General features: G+C 40.4%; 1 protein-coding gene across 8 annotated transcripts in view; it reads right to left on the minus strand.

Annotated features, from left to right (window-relative positions):
• Positions 1–520: 520 nt before the first annotated feature.
• Positions 521–14845, minus strand: part of znf385a (zinc finger protein 385A) — a 131353-nt gene continuing 117028 nt past the window's right edge. For all 8 annotated transcript variants that reach the window (XM_036590960.1, XM_036590965.1, XM_036590959.1 and 5 more), the window contains 4 exons: positions 9643–9972; positions 4431–4615; positions 3911–4003; positions 521–2079 (listed from right to left, as the gene is read on the minus strand). In XM_036590960.1, the coding sequence (XP_036446853.1) occupies positions 1852–2079; positions 3911–4003; positions 4431–4615; positions 9643–9972 (836 nt within the window). In that variant the 3' untranslated portion in view covers positions 521–1851. The remainder of the gene's footprint in view (positions 2080–3910; positions 4004–4430; positions 4616–9642; positions 9973–14845) is intronic.

Raw genomic sequence — 14845 nt, forward strand, 5'->3', positions numbered from 1 at the left:
TCTACAGTGAGTAGGCCACATCCCCCCCCCACACCACCCCCCAAAGTTCCCTCCCTCGTGCAGGTCTTCTACCTACATAGAAAAATATTTTTTTTCTTTTTCATTTTTTTTTTGTTGTCCTCAGAATCTTCACATCACTATGTAATCAACAAAACAGTGTTCTATGAAAATGAACAAAAAAATAAACAGAACAAAAAAACCCAAGAACATTAAATCCATCATAGTAAAATAATAAAAATTATATGCATTGCATGGCTTTAGATTCAAGACAGGAAGTTCAGACCAAAGAATGGGAGATTGCACGTCTTGTCCATTTGTGACCTCGTGACCTTCTCTGGTTAGCTTCATATCCCCCCACTTCCTGCTTCGCTAGTATTCTCCTCTTTTTCATCCCCCTCTCTCTCCTCTTTACGAAGTGTCCATCTCAGGTTGGCCCATTGGTGGAGCTGAGGGTGGAGCCTGGCTGTGTTGCAGGCCAAGAGCAGATGCTGGAGAAAGACCTGGGTTCATATTGCTGGCCTTTTTTGTTTGTTTGTTTGTTTGTTAAGGTTGCATAATCGTTTCACGCTCATAAATGTGGGGGGAGAGAGAGAGAGAAGATGGCCAGAGGTGCCTGTGAGAGTCCAAACATGTGCTTGTGTTGCCTATTTCACTCAGAAACCCACCACCCAGTCCAATGCCACTGCGAGTCTACTAACAGCTACGCCATCTTCTAGGTAACATATTTCCGTTATGAGTTGCTACTGATATCAACCAGCTCGGAAGTTCTGAACTACACTACACGATAGAATAAATAGATATCTACTGGTCTTCCTTTGGGAACCATAAAGGTAGATGTGCAGGATTGATTTCATCCAACAGACCATCACCCCAGCATAGAGTGATAGACAACAGAAATATGGAGCAGTCTTCTCTGCACCTTCCACCTCTGGAGAGAGGGATTGATTGGGATGAAGGTTGACAGATTTTTTTTTTTTTGAGATCACTGTCTGTTCTGAATCAGAATTATGGTAGAACTTCATGCTCTAAGTAGATGTTTCCACCATCCAGCTTTGTGCCAGCAGTGAGATCCCTCTCATCTGATCCAGTGCCTTCTTCTCCTGCATCCTGCCATGGCCCAGTACACCGCTGATCACCAAAGTGCCTCTCAGAGATGGATGCGAGGGCACTACGCAGAAGAAATGTCTCCACGCTGGAAAGATACTGACATGCTAACAATATCCCAGAGCCCAGAGCTTCATAGAGCACGAGCTGATTAAAGCAGAAACCACTTGAAGCAGCTATCCTACTAACAGAATGGGTTTTTTTTTAATGATTTTTCTTCAAGGTGCATAGGGTTGAGAACACACTGAACCAGAATGAAATGTTGGGAATCCTACATGTACTGTGGCCCACAGTACAATATGCAAAGAGTTTGCAGTAGTCTTTATGTACGCGTATGCTATAAGTCTGTATGAACTTACACAAATCATCAGTTCCTACATGACTGCTTCTGTCTCACAGTGTATGTGTGAAGAGAAGGAAAGTTGAGCAGAGCTGAAGTAAGAACTATTTACTGTCTCACCATTCGCAAATTCATCTTCTAGTCACTCAGTCAGTTCCCTCCAAAGGTGGAGGGGCAGGGTAAGGGGACAGAAGAGGGATCGAACTCCTGTCAGGTCTTCTTTTCCCTTCTCTCTTCTCTTATTTTCCTCTCTCTATAGCTTGTTTTTAGGGTTGAGTAGTAGATGGATGAGTTAACTCTGTGGTTTACTATTATTTTTTAATATTATATTTTTCTTGATTTCTTCACAGTGTGCTTTTGGAGGTGCTGCTCCTGACTGGCTGTAGGTGGAGGAGGGGGGTGGGGTGTCAGTAGGGGGAGAAGAGGATTGGCCCGTGTGAGGTGCGGATGGGCCCGGGAGCCGGTCTCAGGATAGCATGGCTGAGGGGCGGGCCCTGCAGGAGATGATGATGCGGGTGGGGGGCAGGAGCTGCAGCGCGGAGAGCCAGTGGATTAGAGGAAGCGGCTGCCGCCATTGCCGCGGCGACAGCCAGAGGACTGGGCAGGAGACCAGCGCCCAGCGCTTTGGTGAGATCCTGAAAGAAGGGCGGAGAATAGTACATTGAGCCACACAGCAGAGCTGAAAGAAGTGAAGCTGACATGGACTTAACAAGCCCCTTCAATAAACCTGATTACTGTACTGTTTGCTTGGTCTTTACTTTCAATGCACTGACCCCGAGAATGAGTTTGGGAGAAAATCAACTACAGCCAACAAAGTAAATGGATAGTCTGACAGTTAATTAAACAAATAGTTAAACAGTTAAACAGTATTTACAAATAAAAACTCTAAAATAAAGCAATCGCTACTCATTAATAAACACGAAAGGAGAAGAAAAAGATCACCACTATATACTCTTATTTTACCCTCTTTTGACAGGGGCAATGGACAGCTTAGTATTTGTCCCAGAAAGTGTCCAGTTTCTCTGAAAGTTCTCTTTTGGTGTGTGTGCTTGAACTGTTTTCCTACCTAGTCCACACCACAGTTTGGGATGTTGTGTAATTGTATTTTTCATTTTGTTTGGCTGGTTTCACATTGCAACATTTAAAGTGCACCAGATTATACATGTGGGTTTTCTCTGATTTGCCAGAATTTTGGCAGGGAGATTTTTAGCCTCTGTTAGTGCCAAAAAAAAGACTATCATAGCACAAAATACAAAATCTATCCCTTAAATATACTTTTGATAAAATATATAATACTTATTAATTTGCATTATGTTGCAAGAAAACAGAGATGCTTAATGTCCAGATCCCAATCAGTGTAATAATAATAAACCTTACTTGATGTCTACTTCTTTATGATTGATTGGTTTATCCTGTTACTGCAGGCCCTCTAGTGGCCATTCCGCTGGTGGGATTGATTTTTTAATTAACATAATCAAATAAATATTTTTCCTGTAACTCTTATCAGATTAACTAGGACACTTTTGGCCCTCTGTGTGTGAAACAATGTGTTGAACTGCTAGCAAGTTAAATGCATAGTTCACACAAGAGACCCCAAAACAGGCCGTTTTTTGTCAGTTTTTTTAATTTAACCAATCAGGCTGCAGGGCCCAACCTATCAAAATTACATTTCATGTGCTAAAATCAAATGCCTTGTTATAACTACGGTCTGTGGTTTGGGTGCTCATGTGAGTACAAGTGGAGTCACAATGATCTGTACTAAAGAAAAGGTTTGTTTGGGCCACAACAAACATGGCCTCAAACTGCCCTTGAGGTGATGGTTCAGTCAAAAATCAAATTTACTGAATTTTCCCTTTACCCAAAAGTCATCAATCAACCAGCACATCTTGGATGTCTGAAGTTAGCTTCTTCAGTTTTCCATTGGAGCTTTGAGGCTAATGAAAGCTAAAGGAGCTAACAAGTAATGAAAGCTTACACTTCATAATTTAGTGCTGTAAAAAACTGCATTCCTAAATCATTACATGCTCACCACAAACTGTACTGAGTTAAGTAATCTCAAATAGGTGTATAATGTTTCTGACACTAAATGACAAACTGTTATCTATAAAAATGGACAAAAGCAGCTTGCTAAAAACAGCAGTAGCAGTAAACAGTAGTAGCCTGAATGTCTTTATTTCTATCTTAAGTCATATAGTGTCAGCAAGCCTGGCTCAGATTACTTAACCATCTGTCATATTTTGAGGCAAGCGTGTGACACATTTTGAAGCAAGCCAGTTTGCACAGTGCTAGCTGGTGGTATATACTTGTCCCTGTAGCTTCATTACAAAACTAAAGAAGAAGACTTTGGATGCCAAAAATCTCTTAACTGATTGACCACATTTGGGGTAATTTGATTTATACCAATCTATTTCTTTAAGAATAATCCCGTATGATTATTCATGTGTCTTCATGCAGATGAGAGCTTACCGTGAGGTCTGCTCCCCTGTGCTTTTTGTGTCGGCTCAGGAGTGGATTGGGCTTCCCTGCCACTCCGTCCCGGTGCCTTCGACTTGATATGTGCTGCAGACACACAAACACAGTTAAACATAGGCAGTCAGCAGAATAATCGTTAAAGGAATGATTGTTCTGACGCAACTGTGCTTCACAGTCTAATCATTCATCGCTCTGCATGAGGCCTTCAAAAAAGCACAATCACAGCGTGTAAGTTCTTTCAATAGAAATGCATTGTAGTTCCACAGATTTAACAATTATACATAAAATGAATGTGCTGCTCTCTTCAGAAATCAGTATACACTGAAAAAGGTGATGCATTGAAATGACTTTGGATTTAGACATGCACATTATTTTCACAAGAATAAAATGTATTACATCAACATACTTTTTTCTTTCAGTTTACTTACTTTTGGCAATGGTATATTTGACAAATTACAAGTAAATTCAACGCAGTGCAGTAAATAAATTCTCCTGTGTTCTGCCTTTCTCTCACCTGTTTGAGCTGCAGTTCCGAATTGACCCGCACATTGCAGATCTCACAGTGGAAGGTGCGTTCCTGAGTGTTGGGGTCCGTCGCCCCACCTCCCTGCTCTCCACTGGGCTTGGGGCCCAGACGGGGGTATGCCTTAATGGGGCCCAGCCCGCTCCGGGCCTCCAGAATGGTTTTGTGTTTGGTGCCTAAAAGACACAGAATTGAATTTAATTGGATCAAGCAGCATGTTTTTCATTGCCTGTCATAAAAAAGTAGCAAACACATTCAAACAAACGACAATGTATCCTTTTGCACAATTTTACAATAATCATACATACAAACATGACTTATTTTCAGATCTGTCCACATTAAAATGTCAATTTAAAAACAAAATCAGTCATGCTTTACTAAAGGGCAGCATCGTTAAGGCTTTATGACACATACTTAAGCCATTCCTGAGCTGACATAAACCTATGTAAACATTTATAAAGGCTTATTCCAGTAAGCATCAGTTGTTATAAAGTCTGCTTTTGTCAGTTTTGATATTGCAGCAAGTCAGTTAACACCTGTTGAAATACATCTTCATAAATGTCTATTCTAGATTTATGCCAGCTGTCATAAAAAGCTTACGGAGGTGTTATGTAGCTTTATGAACAGTGCCCTCCAGTAAGGTGTTACCAAAATCCCTACTGAAATAACATTACAGTAAATCAAAACCCACAAATTGTGCTCTATGAGAATAAATTATGCCAAAAGTCAGAGCATGGCTATAAAAAACAGAAAAATACATAAGACAGGTGCTATGCTGGCACTCAATAAATCACACGCTTCACCTAACCAAAAGGAAGATATATTAGAGCAATAACACCAGGGGCTATATTCAGGCAACACTCAACTCAGCTATGACTCAGACTAACACCATCTGCTCTACCAGAAAGAGTGATGGTCTGGACCGTCTCCTCACTGTACCCCTGAACCTCAAGGGGAAGACAGGGATTCATTTAAGCATTTTACAAGTTTCTGCTTTAAATGAACATGTGTGAACAGTAATGGCCTGCCTCAGGCACTAGGGGGCTCAGTCAGTAATCTTCATACCACACGCTGTTCACAGGCACTGTGCTAAAGTCTGTTGGCTGGAAACACTGACATAGATGGAGATATAGTGGAAAATCTTTCTTATGTGTTTTCTGCTTCCTTGTCAGTTTGATAGAAGTACACATCCTTACTTTCCTTGAGAATTAATCTGGCAACCTCAGGAAGGCCTGATACAGGTACTGACTGCATTCCAGCACAAGCAGTAATTTATTCGTGAATCAACTGTTCCCCCAGTGCTGAGTTTTGACATGAGCAATAAGGGCAGCAGTTGAAACCACACTATTGCATTGCTGTTGCAAAACTGCATTTTTTAGGTTTCTGACTCGCAGACATGATGTTTTGCCAAACATGAAGTTCATCAGTTTTCATTGCTGGGCTTAATAAAGTGTAACACATGTTTCTGTTTAAATGTTTGAGTGTCATGTTGCTGGCCTATGAGGGCAAAAACATGGCTAAGGCTTTTAGACAGAAAACACGCTCTAGCCACATGCTTGGAAACTGAAAACTGTCAATGTTTTTCATGACACATATAAAAACATAATGGTCCTGCCAGCTCAGTTCTATTAGAGTTGCATGTTTTGGTTTGGCTGAAAACAGCCAAAACAATTCCAGTATTTTCCACAACCCTCCTCGCGCAAATCAAATGCAGCCATCATCTCCCTCTGACCGAGAATTCGCCCTGCATCCCCTGCGTGTGGAGTTAGGGTTACGGCGAGGGGAAGAGTGTGGGGGAAGAGAGAGGGCAGTGACAGAGCAGCTCACTGGCCAAAAATGCACTCTTGCAATGTTTGTCTTCATCTTGGTTCTAATTTGGACAGACAATAAGAGTCCTCTCTGTCTGGGCCCGATCTGCAAATACGATCCGAGGCATAAACAAACAGATGACACAAGTATTGACACATGAGTTTGGCCAACACACTGAGGAAACCAGCAGAGCCGCCTTTATGAGCAAACACACAGCCCTTCCAGCTCCGTTCCTCCAGCCACTTCCACTGTATGGCTCCACGTCTGCACATGTGCTTTTATTTTTGGGTCTTGCTAAATTTTTTGAGATTTGTTTGGTTATATGACTTCCAGATTGTGTGCTTAAGAAAGGATTATTAACCACCACCCCCCACACTTCAGCCTTCATTGTCTACTTTAAAACCCATCTGCTTCAGTACACACACAATGTCAGTCTTCATGTGTAAACATCAAAGCGGGAATTTGAAGTTTTACTTACAGAAAAACAAGAAATCGTCTGTGTCAGTAAAAGGGACCAAACACAATCAACAGATAATACTGATTCAGGTCATTAATATCATCTGGAAAGTGTAACAATGATTTACAAGCCTGCCTAGACAAATGAACAAACTTGGCACGTTTTCTGCTCTAATCAACTTATCCAAACAGCCGTTTTTTTTCCAGGGTACTTTAACGGGAACCCTGACTGTGAAGACATGTAAGCCTCAATATGGTGTGCATGTCCAGTACAATTAAAATGTGTTGCATAAACCAAGCAAAATACTTCACTGATCATTACAAATAGCCAAAATCCTTCAACTAGCAGATTGCCATCTTTGTTGCAGCATCAGCTGGTTGCCCTCTCTGGTCCACTGAGTGAAGGACAGCAAGCTAAATATCTCAATTTAAATACATTAGTCAGCCTTGCCAGCTTTAGCTAGAGCATGACATTACCCAACATAAAACCTTTTTGACTGCCTTATTTTCTATAGGAATGAGTCCAGTGCAACCATATGACCAGTGTGACACTGGTGACCTACTAATACAGGGATTTTGCATTTTACAATAGACAAAAACATTTTACAACAGACAAAATTTCCACTTGGTTTATACATCATATTTTAATAGTATGAGACATGTACACCATTTTAAAGCATACAGGTCTTAACAGTCAGGGTTCCCTTTAAATGACATGTGCTTGATTTTGATAAAGACAGGCTGCCAACCCACCAAATGAAGAGATGAAGTGATCCAAAACAGATAAAGGGATATAGCCATGTGCCACATTCTGTTTTGAGAAATACTCTATATATGTGCATCATTGTCTGTATTGAAACAAGCAACGTTACACCCCTGCAAAAGTCATTTTAAATAGTATTTTGAGAGTGGTGAAGGTGCCTATGCTGTACTTTAGGAAATACTGTGTATATTGTATTAAAGGGAATACTGAGCATACTGGGCAAAAGGGTGTACTGCATATACTTTACTAAAGGGAATACTGTGTGCACTGTACTAAAGGGAATAGGCCAATTGAAGGGAATGCTAAGTATACTGCACCAAATGGAATACCACATATAGTATAGAAATTAAAAACTACAGTGCCTGCTCACAGAAAACCACTTCAAAGAAAAACAATCAAATACAGTGATAAATAAAATCTAAATCGGAACACAGGAATACATACAGCTACTCTGCATTAAGACTGTCTAATGTTTTTTTGTGTCTCCAGGGCACTGTAAAAGAGTCTAGTCATGTGTAAATCACAGACAAGTGAGTGAAAGTTATTGCACAGAGACACAGCAACCATCTGATTTTAGACATTTAAACAGCCGTTCGGCATTGACCATAATTGCTAGTCTACTCTTCCAGCTCAGTCAAGTGTGGTGCGTTGAGCTAGGCACAGCATATTTCCGCACCTCAAAGTACAAGCTAAATCATGCATTCTTTAGCAGGTGATTTCTTTAAATAATTATACATTTAGCAGGGCAGCCTCATGCAGGTATGCAGCCCCAGGCAGACGTGTAGTAATAATTCTGGCAGCAGAGCAGAAATACTATCTTACAGCACACCTTGGTTATGTCCCGTCATTTTTTTGTCAGCTGAGATGGAAAGTTCTCAGTTTAAGTAATCAAACACCTGTGCTGAATTTGTTAAGTTGGAGACCTGTCACCGCTCCAGCCTAAAATGATTTTTGCATTTTAAATCATCAGAGCATAAACTCCCAGTTATGACCTGTTTGCCCAGGGAGACCAGCCAAAGCATCTGAAGTGAGTGAAGCATCAAGCATGCGTGGGGTTTAAAATACCTATGAACCACTTTGCATCGATTATTCAAATGAAGCATGGTTCCTTAGATGTATTACTGCAAAGGGTGAGGCCTGTATTTGGTTCTGTACAGTCTTAACAAGCAAATTTCCTAAATGGATCTTGGCCTGTTAAGACAGCCTAGAAAAAGGTGGTCAAGACCTTTATATGTGGAGGTTCTTTGCACTGTAAAAATGTTCTTCACACTAGCACATCTTGTTGTAGGGAATGTTTTTTTAAGACCATGAACACTGACTCAACTTTCCCCGACAAACACTAACGTTCCAGTGTTGGCAGAAGCTCTTATGCAGTTTCAAACTGAATCTGTATGAATTAAAGTGTTCTAGAAGAGTGGAGATGGGGGAGAACATTCTAGAACAGTGCAAATAAGTGAATAACATTCTAGAACAGAGTGAAGGGGCAGAGCATTCTATAACAGTGTGAATGGGGCAGAGCATTCTAGAGCAGTGCAAATGGAGAAGAACATTTTAGAACAGTAAGAATAGGGTATAACATTGTAGAACCGTGCTAAAGGAGGAAATATACTAGAACACTGAATGGGCGAGAATATTCTAGAACAGTGTAAATTAAGAAAACGTTATCTAGTTATGTATGTATGGAGAAAACTGTAGAACAGTATGAATGGAGGAGAACATTCTAGAACAGTGCCAATAGGGGGAGAACATTCCAGGACAGTGTGAACAGGGCAAAGCATTCTAAAACAAAATAAATGCGGGAGAACATTCCAGAACAATGTGAAAGAGGAGAATATTCAAGAACAGTGAGAATGGGAGAGAGATTTCTAGAATAGTGTAAATGGTGCAAAACAGTGCGAATGCTGGGAGACATACTAGAACAGTGGGAATTATGGGGATCACTGCAGAACAGTGAGCATTTAGGAGAACGTTCTAGAGTCTTCCAACAGTCACACATGGATATCACACACCAGTGTTTGAATTTGTTGTGTGTTGGGGTCTGTTGGACAAGATTGAGTTGGGTTGCTCTATTGAAAGGTTCTTTAGGGAACCGAAAGTGGTTCTTTTATGGCATTGCTCTAAAGAACACTTTGTGGCACCTGAAGGGCTGCAGGTGAGATGTGTGGGGAAGCTCACCTTTATTGTGAGCCTCCAGCTGGGAGAGAGAGTTGACGGCCACTTTGCACAGTGAGCAGTACAACAGCTTCTTGGCTTTGTCCTCCTCTGTTTCGGGGTTGCCGGAGGAGGCCGTGGTTGCTGCTGGGGCTCCGGAGCCTGTCTGTTCCGGGTTGGTGGAGCCACAGCCAGGGGAGGAGTTGCTAGCAGGCGGGGGCAGAGGGGTGGAAGGGCTTGGCATGAGGGCTCCAGCAGAGGGGCCAGGGGAGTCTGGAGTGGGAGAAGTTGATGCAGGCACAGGGCCCTGGGCCGAAGCAGGCCGGTTCAACTGAGGGCCAGCCTGCGTCTCATCTACAAAACAAAGCAAATAACACCATTGTATCAAATGGTGCATTCTCTGTAAATAGAAAATTACAGGTTTGTTTTTGGCATTCCTGACAACAAAGCATGGGACTGGAATGTAAGTGTTTCAAGTCTATCTGTTTTTGCCATTTTTTTTTTTCATTAAATCTCAGACTGAGCTGGCCCTGAACACCTGCCAAGTAGCACAAACCACAGAGTTTATGGTGCACAAAAAAACTAGAGTTCAAAAACACCAACCTCTGAAGTGCAGTGCTTAAAATTTACATAAAAAGGTATTTCTGGCATTTTGTGTTTAATGCTCCAAATTCCCAAGAGTTCTTTTTAATCTGTACAGCATTAATGAAAGGCATAGTTTGCTGTATTCTGACACTAAGCTGAGACAGCTGAGGACTGGACCAAGCCATGTGTTTGACCCTTCTGTCCTGGAGGAAAGAAATGGGAAACAGACTGATGTTTTTTTTTCTTCCTTTCCTCTGTTATTTTTGGGTGAGAACGTGAAACAGAACACACACAAACATACAGTACTGTGCAAAACGGCCCTTAAGTAAGAGTTATTCATTTTTCAGTGTTAGCAAAAAACAGAAACTTAGGACAGGAAATTATTCAGAAGCTTCAACAAATATAATATCACAGTTTTCAGTATGTGTGTCCACCCTTTGTGTTTATTACAGCTTCAGTTTCTTTCTTGGCAGAATTGCTCCTAAAAAGTTCCGTCTTAGGAGTTGACTGTATTTTCTGCTTCTCATGATCCAGGAGATCTCCAACACATTCACGATGTTGTCTCAAAAATGATGTCTACCAGGTCTCACATGGTTGTTAGGAGTTACACTTTCTCTGAATCTTTTAATCATTTTTTGAACTCCAGTCTTGCAAAGTTTTGTTTTTTTTTTAAATATTTTTCTTTTTCCTTTCCCCTTCCTTATGCTAGTGGATTATCTTCAGAAATCTCTCCTGATAAATGAAAACCTGTACTGAATGGCCATTTTGACCGGAAATTAAATAAATGTCGAGTGGTTGAGTGGTCTTTGAATCTTTTACAATACTGTGCCATATGTATGATATATCTAAGTATTGCTATGCAATAATATGCCCTATATGTGTTATATATATGTAAGTACCTGTGTAATATGTCCCACATGTATTATGTAATATGTGTATGCACCTATATGTAATAACATCCTTCCAAAGCTAACACTATGCATAGCTTCAGTAAGTTAAAGAACTGTTTTTTCTCTTTCAGTTAAAAAAGAAAAAGCTATTGTAAGAACTTTGGACCATTTGTCTTGGAAATGTACAGAAACAAACGCACACACACTCATACAGGACATGGGGATACAGTATACATGTCTGTTTCTAATAAGGCGATTACTGCTATGAGTAATGCCTTTGGCATTCGCCAAGATTTTGGGTGGAGTGCTGCAAAGACCCCCTAAATTTGGGTGGGGGAGTATTACAGAGTTCCGCCTGTCACTTCCAGTAAAAACAGAAAGAATTCTTCCCAACCTAAGGCAAGTTCAGCCCCAGATCATGGTCTGGGAGAGAATGGTATGGATGAGAAACGTAAACACTGACTTGAAATGCTCAATTTCATTTTAAGGATTACAAATGCTTTTAACATTTACAGCCACTTTGGCCATGAGCTCTTAAACAAATTCACACTCACGCAGCGTTTTTGACTTTTATTTCCTGAGCAGCGTCAGACTGCACCATACATAAGAATTTATGTATCAGATATTATGGCTGAATGCAGAAATCTCTCTTATATTCGTTGTTTCAGGTTCAGTATGACAGGTGGAAACTCAGTATTACAGCATTTTCTTCCTTCATGCTGGAAGCCCCCAGTGCCCACTTCTCTGACTCTAACTCTCCCTCTCTCTCTCTCTCTCTCTCTCTCTCTCTCTCTCCTTCTCTGTTTTCTTTTTTCAGCTTGCAGAGCACATGTGGGCCTGTATGTCTTCCAGGCTGACCGGCTTTCAGAGGCTCATGAAGATCAGCTGGATGAAAGTGCAGTGTAAAGGGGAATGCCTCTGCGGGGAGGAACAGGATGTTCGAGCAAACGACCCTCGTGACCCATTACACACAGAGGGAGGGGTAACAACTCTATCTATGCATGCAGCGCTGTGTGGTATTATCACTCTATAGACGTGAATGTATGGAAACATTTGAGTGTGCAGTATTTATGAAACAGACAGCTCTAAGGCTCTACAAAGTGATAATTCACATACAAAGCCAATATATAATACTCGTTATAGACATATATGACGACATATTTAAAACTGAATTTGTATTAATGTGCCAAACTATTAAGGGGACCATATTCTATGTTTGTTATGTATTTTAATCTACTCCCTTAGGTCCACTTATGGCATTTGTGTGAGTTTATATAATTAAAAGTAGTTTCAAAGTAATTGAAAAAAGTGAGAAAATTCAGTTTTCCGTGATACAAGCCCTTTAAAACTGTTGTGCTGCTTGGCAATCATAGTCTTCACTACACTGCAAGGTGTTCAATATGATTATTATTCAAATTAAATCAATCAATTTATTGAACACTCATTGCATATAATGCCTAACAACACCCCATGGCATATTGCTTTAAAGGGTAATTCCAGTATTTTTAAAAAAAGATTCAGCATAATTCAATCCCTGAGATGTAAACAAATTCTTTCAGAGTGGTTTGATTTGAAATGGGAAATATATTGACTTTACAACATATTTCTTTACAATGGTGGTGACAGGAACCAAGGGTCGTGATGTCGACAACAAAAATACAGCCATTTTATTTACTATCCGAAATGACCAATGAACCTACATGTCTTCTAAGATTACATTTATATGTAATGTCGATAATGGTAAATCTGAAAAAAAGCAGCTTTCCTTCTCTAATGTACAATGTACTTCTCCAAAATGTATTTTTAAAAATCTCACATCTAACATACACAGCATCAGGCAGTGTATTCATAAATATTCAGTATAACAACTTTCTGTGAGGTAGCTTCTGACTCCTGGTCATCACCACCACTGAGAAAAAGTCTAACTATTTAAACTCTTAAAATCTCTGCCTTATTACATACTAAGGCTTATTATTCAATAATTACAGGAACTTCAACGCAAACTGGTTGAGCTATTCTTAAATTATAGCAGTGTATAATAAAACTTTGGGCCTCCCAGCAGGCCCAGGCCATGTAAGGGGTTAATTATGCACTAGCATTGAAACTTTGATAGAATTCTTCATGAGAAAATCTGCCTTTAAAAAGTCTGAATTTCTACCCCAATCTAATACTCCCAGTGCTGCCTGTACTCATTACACGCCCCCAAACACGCTCTCAAAGCACAACATCAGGTCTTTGTTGGAAAGAAGCATTAGTGTGAGTGGGTGGGTGGTGAGATACTGCGTACTCTGCAGTGCGCATGTGGTTTGTGTTAAACTCCATAAGAGTGAAGGGAGGTGGAGTGAGTGTAATGGGGGTTCTCATGATCCTCTTATTGCTGAACCGCTGCCATTTACCACTATCATCTCCACCCCCTGCTTGCACACTACACCAGGTGCCCTTCTGCCTGTACTGCACTCCTTCCTGTATACTTCAGAGCACGACTGGACCGTCCACTCTCCCACACTGCACATATTTCACACTCAAATGAGACAAGCCTTGCATAAGCTATCAGAAACAGAGGCGCTATCCAAACACAGGCAAGCCGTACCATAAATATTTTAAGAGCGGGTTCAGAGGGGGAAAACAACACTAAATATTGCTTTCTAACGGCAAAATACTTTAACCAAGTGTAGAGAACCAAAAGTGGGCATGCTATGTGATTCTAGCAGAATTGTTGTGGTTTAACTATGTACACCACACAAATAAGGCAATTAAACCCTCGAATCCTCCCAGCAGTGAACTCTCATATTGCTGCATTTTACATGAACAAAACACATCACACCATCACAAGTAAGTCAACTGAAATCATGTTGATGTAATATCTCATATTAATGTGGATATAAGCAAATTCAACGCATCACTTTTTCAGTGTAAAAATGTCTCAATCCAATCTGAGAGATATAATAGCTGATTCAGGCACGTTTTAATTCAGCAGTGTCAGCTATATTAAGCCTGATCATATTCCGATCCCTACTTAAGGTTATTTTTCTACATTGCGCACTATTTAGGCTACACTTCTGTCAAAGAGGTGACATAAACGGACGTTATCCATAACTTGTGGTAATGAGACTTTTGATAGTTAGCTAGTAGCTCAAAGGTCTACATTATTGAGGTATTTTAAAGGGTGAATCCACTGCTTTTTCAAAATTCCTGCAAAATTCAGTCATTAAGACATATACAGTATAATTCAGAGTGATTTGATGTGATGTGAAAGGTCTTAAGCCAGCAATAAACTTCAAACCAAAATGACGATTCAAAGAAGAAAGACGGCTTTTTGGGTAAAACGACACAGTGGTTTCAGTTGGTATGGTGCGGTGTGTGCTGCTTGCAGACCAGAACTCATAATGCCACCTAATTGCAAATGGTCCACTGTTGTATACTAATGAGAGAATTTTAGCACAAACAGTCACTGGAAAGCCAGTGTTTCATCTATGGTAACCTTGCCAACACAAAACACAGATAAACCAACCAAGCATAAATTGCAAGTGTTCGGCTATTAAAACCTATCATTAACAGTACTTTGAAACCCAAGAGGACTTTACACATTAGACAAACTTGAAATGAAATTCAAGATAAATGGTAATTTGAAATGGTAATTTAAATAAAAACAACTTTAGAGTTTGTCACACTATATACATACTAAAATGATGTAACTGTACTGTAGCAGTAAGCTATAGCCCAGCATATCTTACCGAGCTGGACTGGTTTTA

The sequence above is a fragment of the Colossoma macropomum genome, unplaced genomic scaffold (assembly GCF_904425465.1).
Source record: "Colossoma macropomum unplaced genomic scaffold, Colossoma_macropomum, whole genome shotgun sequence".
In the NCBI taxonomy this organism is placed as follows: Eukaryota; Metazoa; Chordata; class Actinopteri; order Characiformes; family Serrasalmidae; genus Colossoma; species Colossoma macropomum.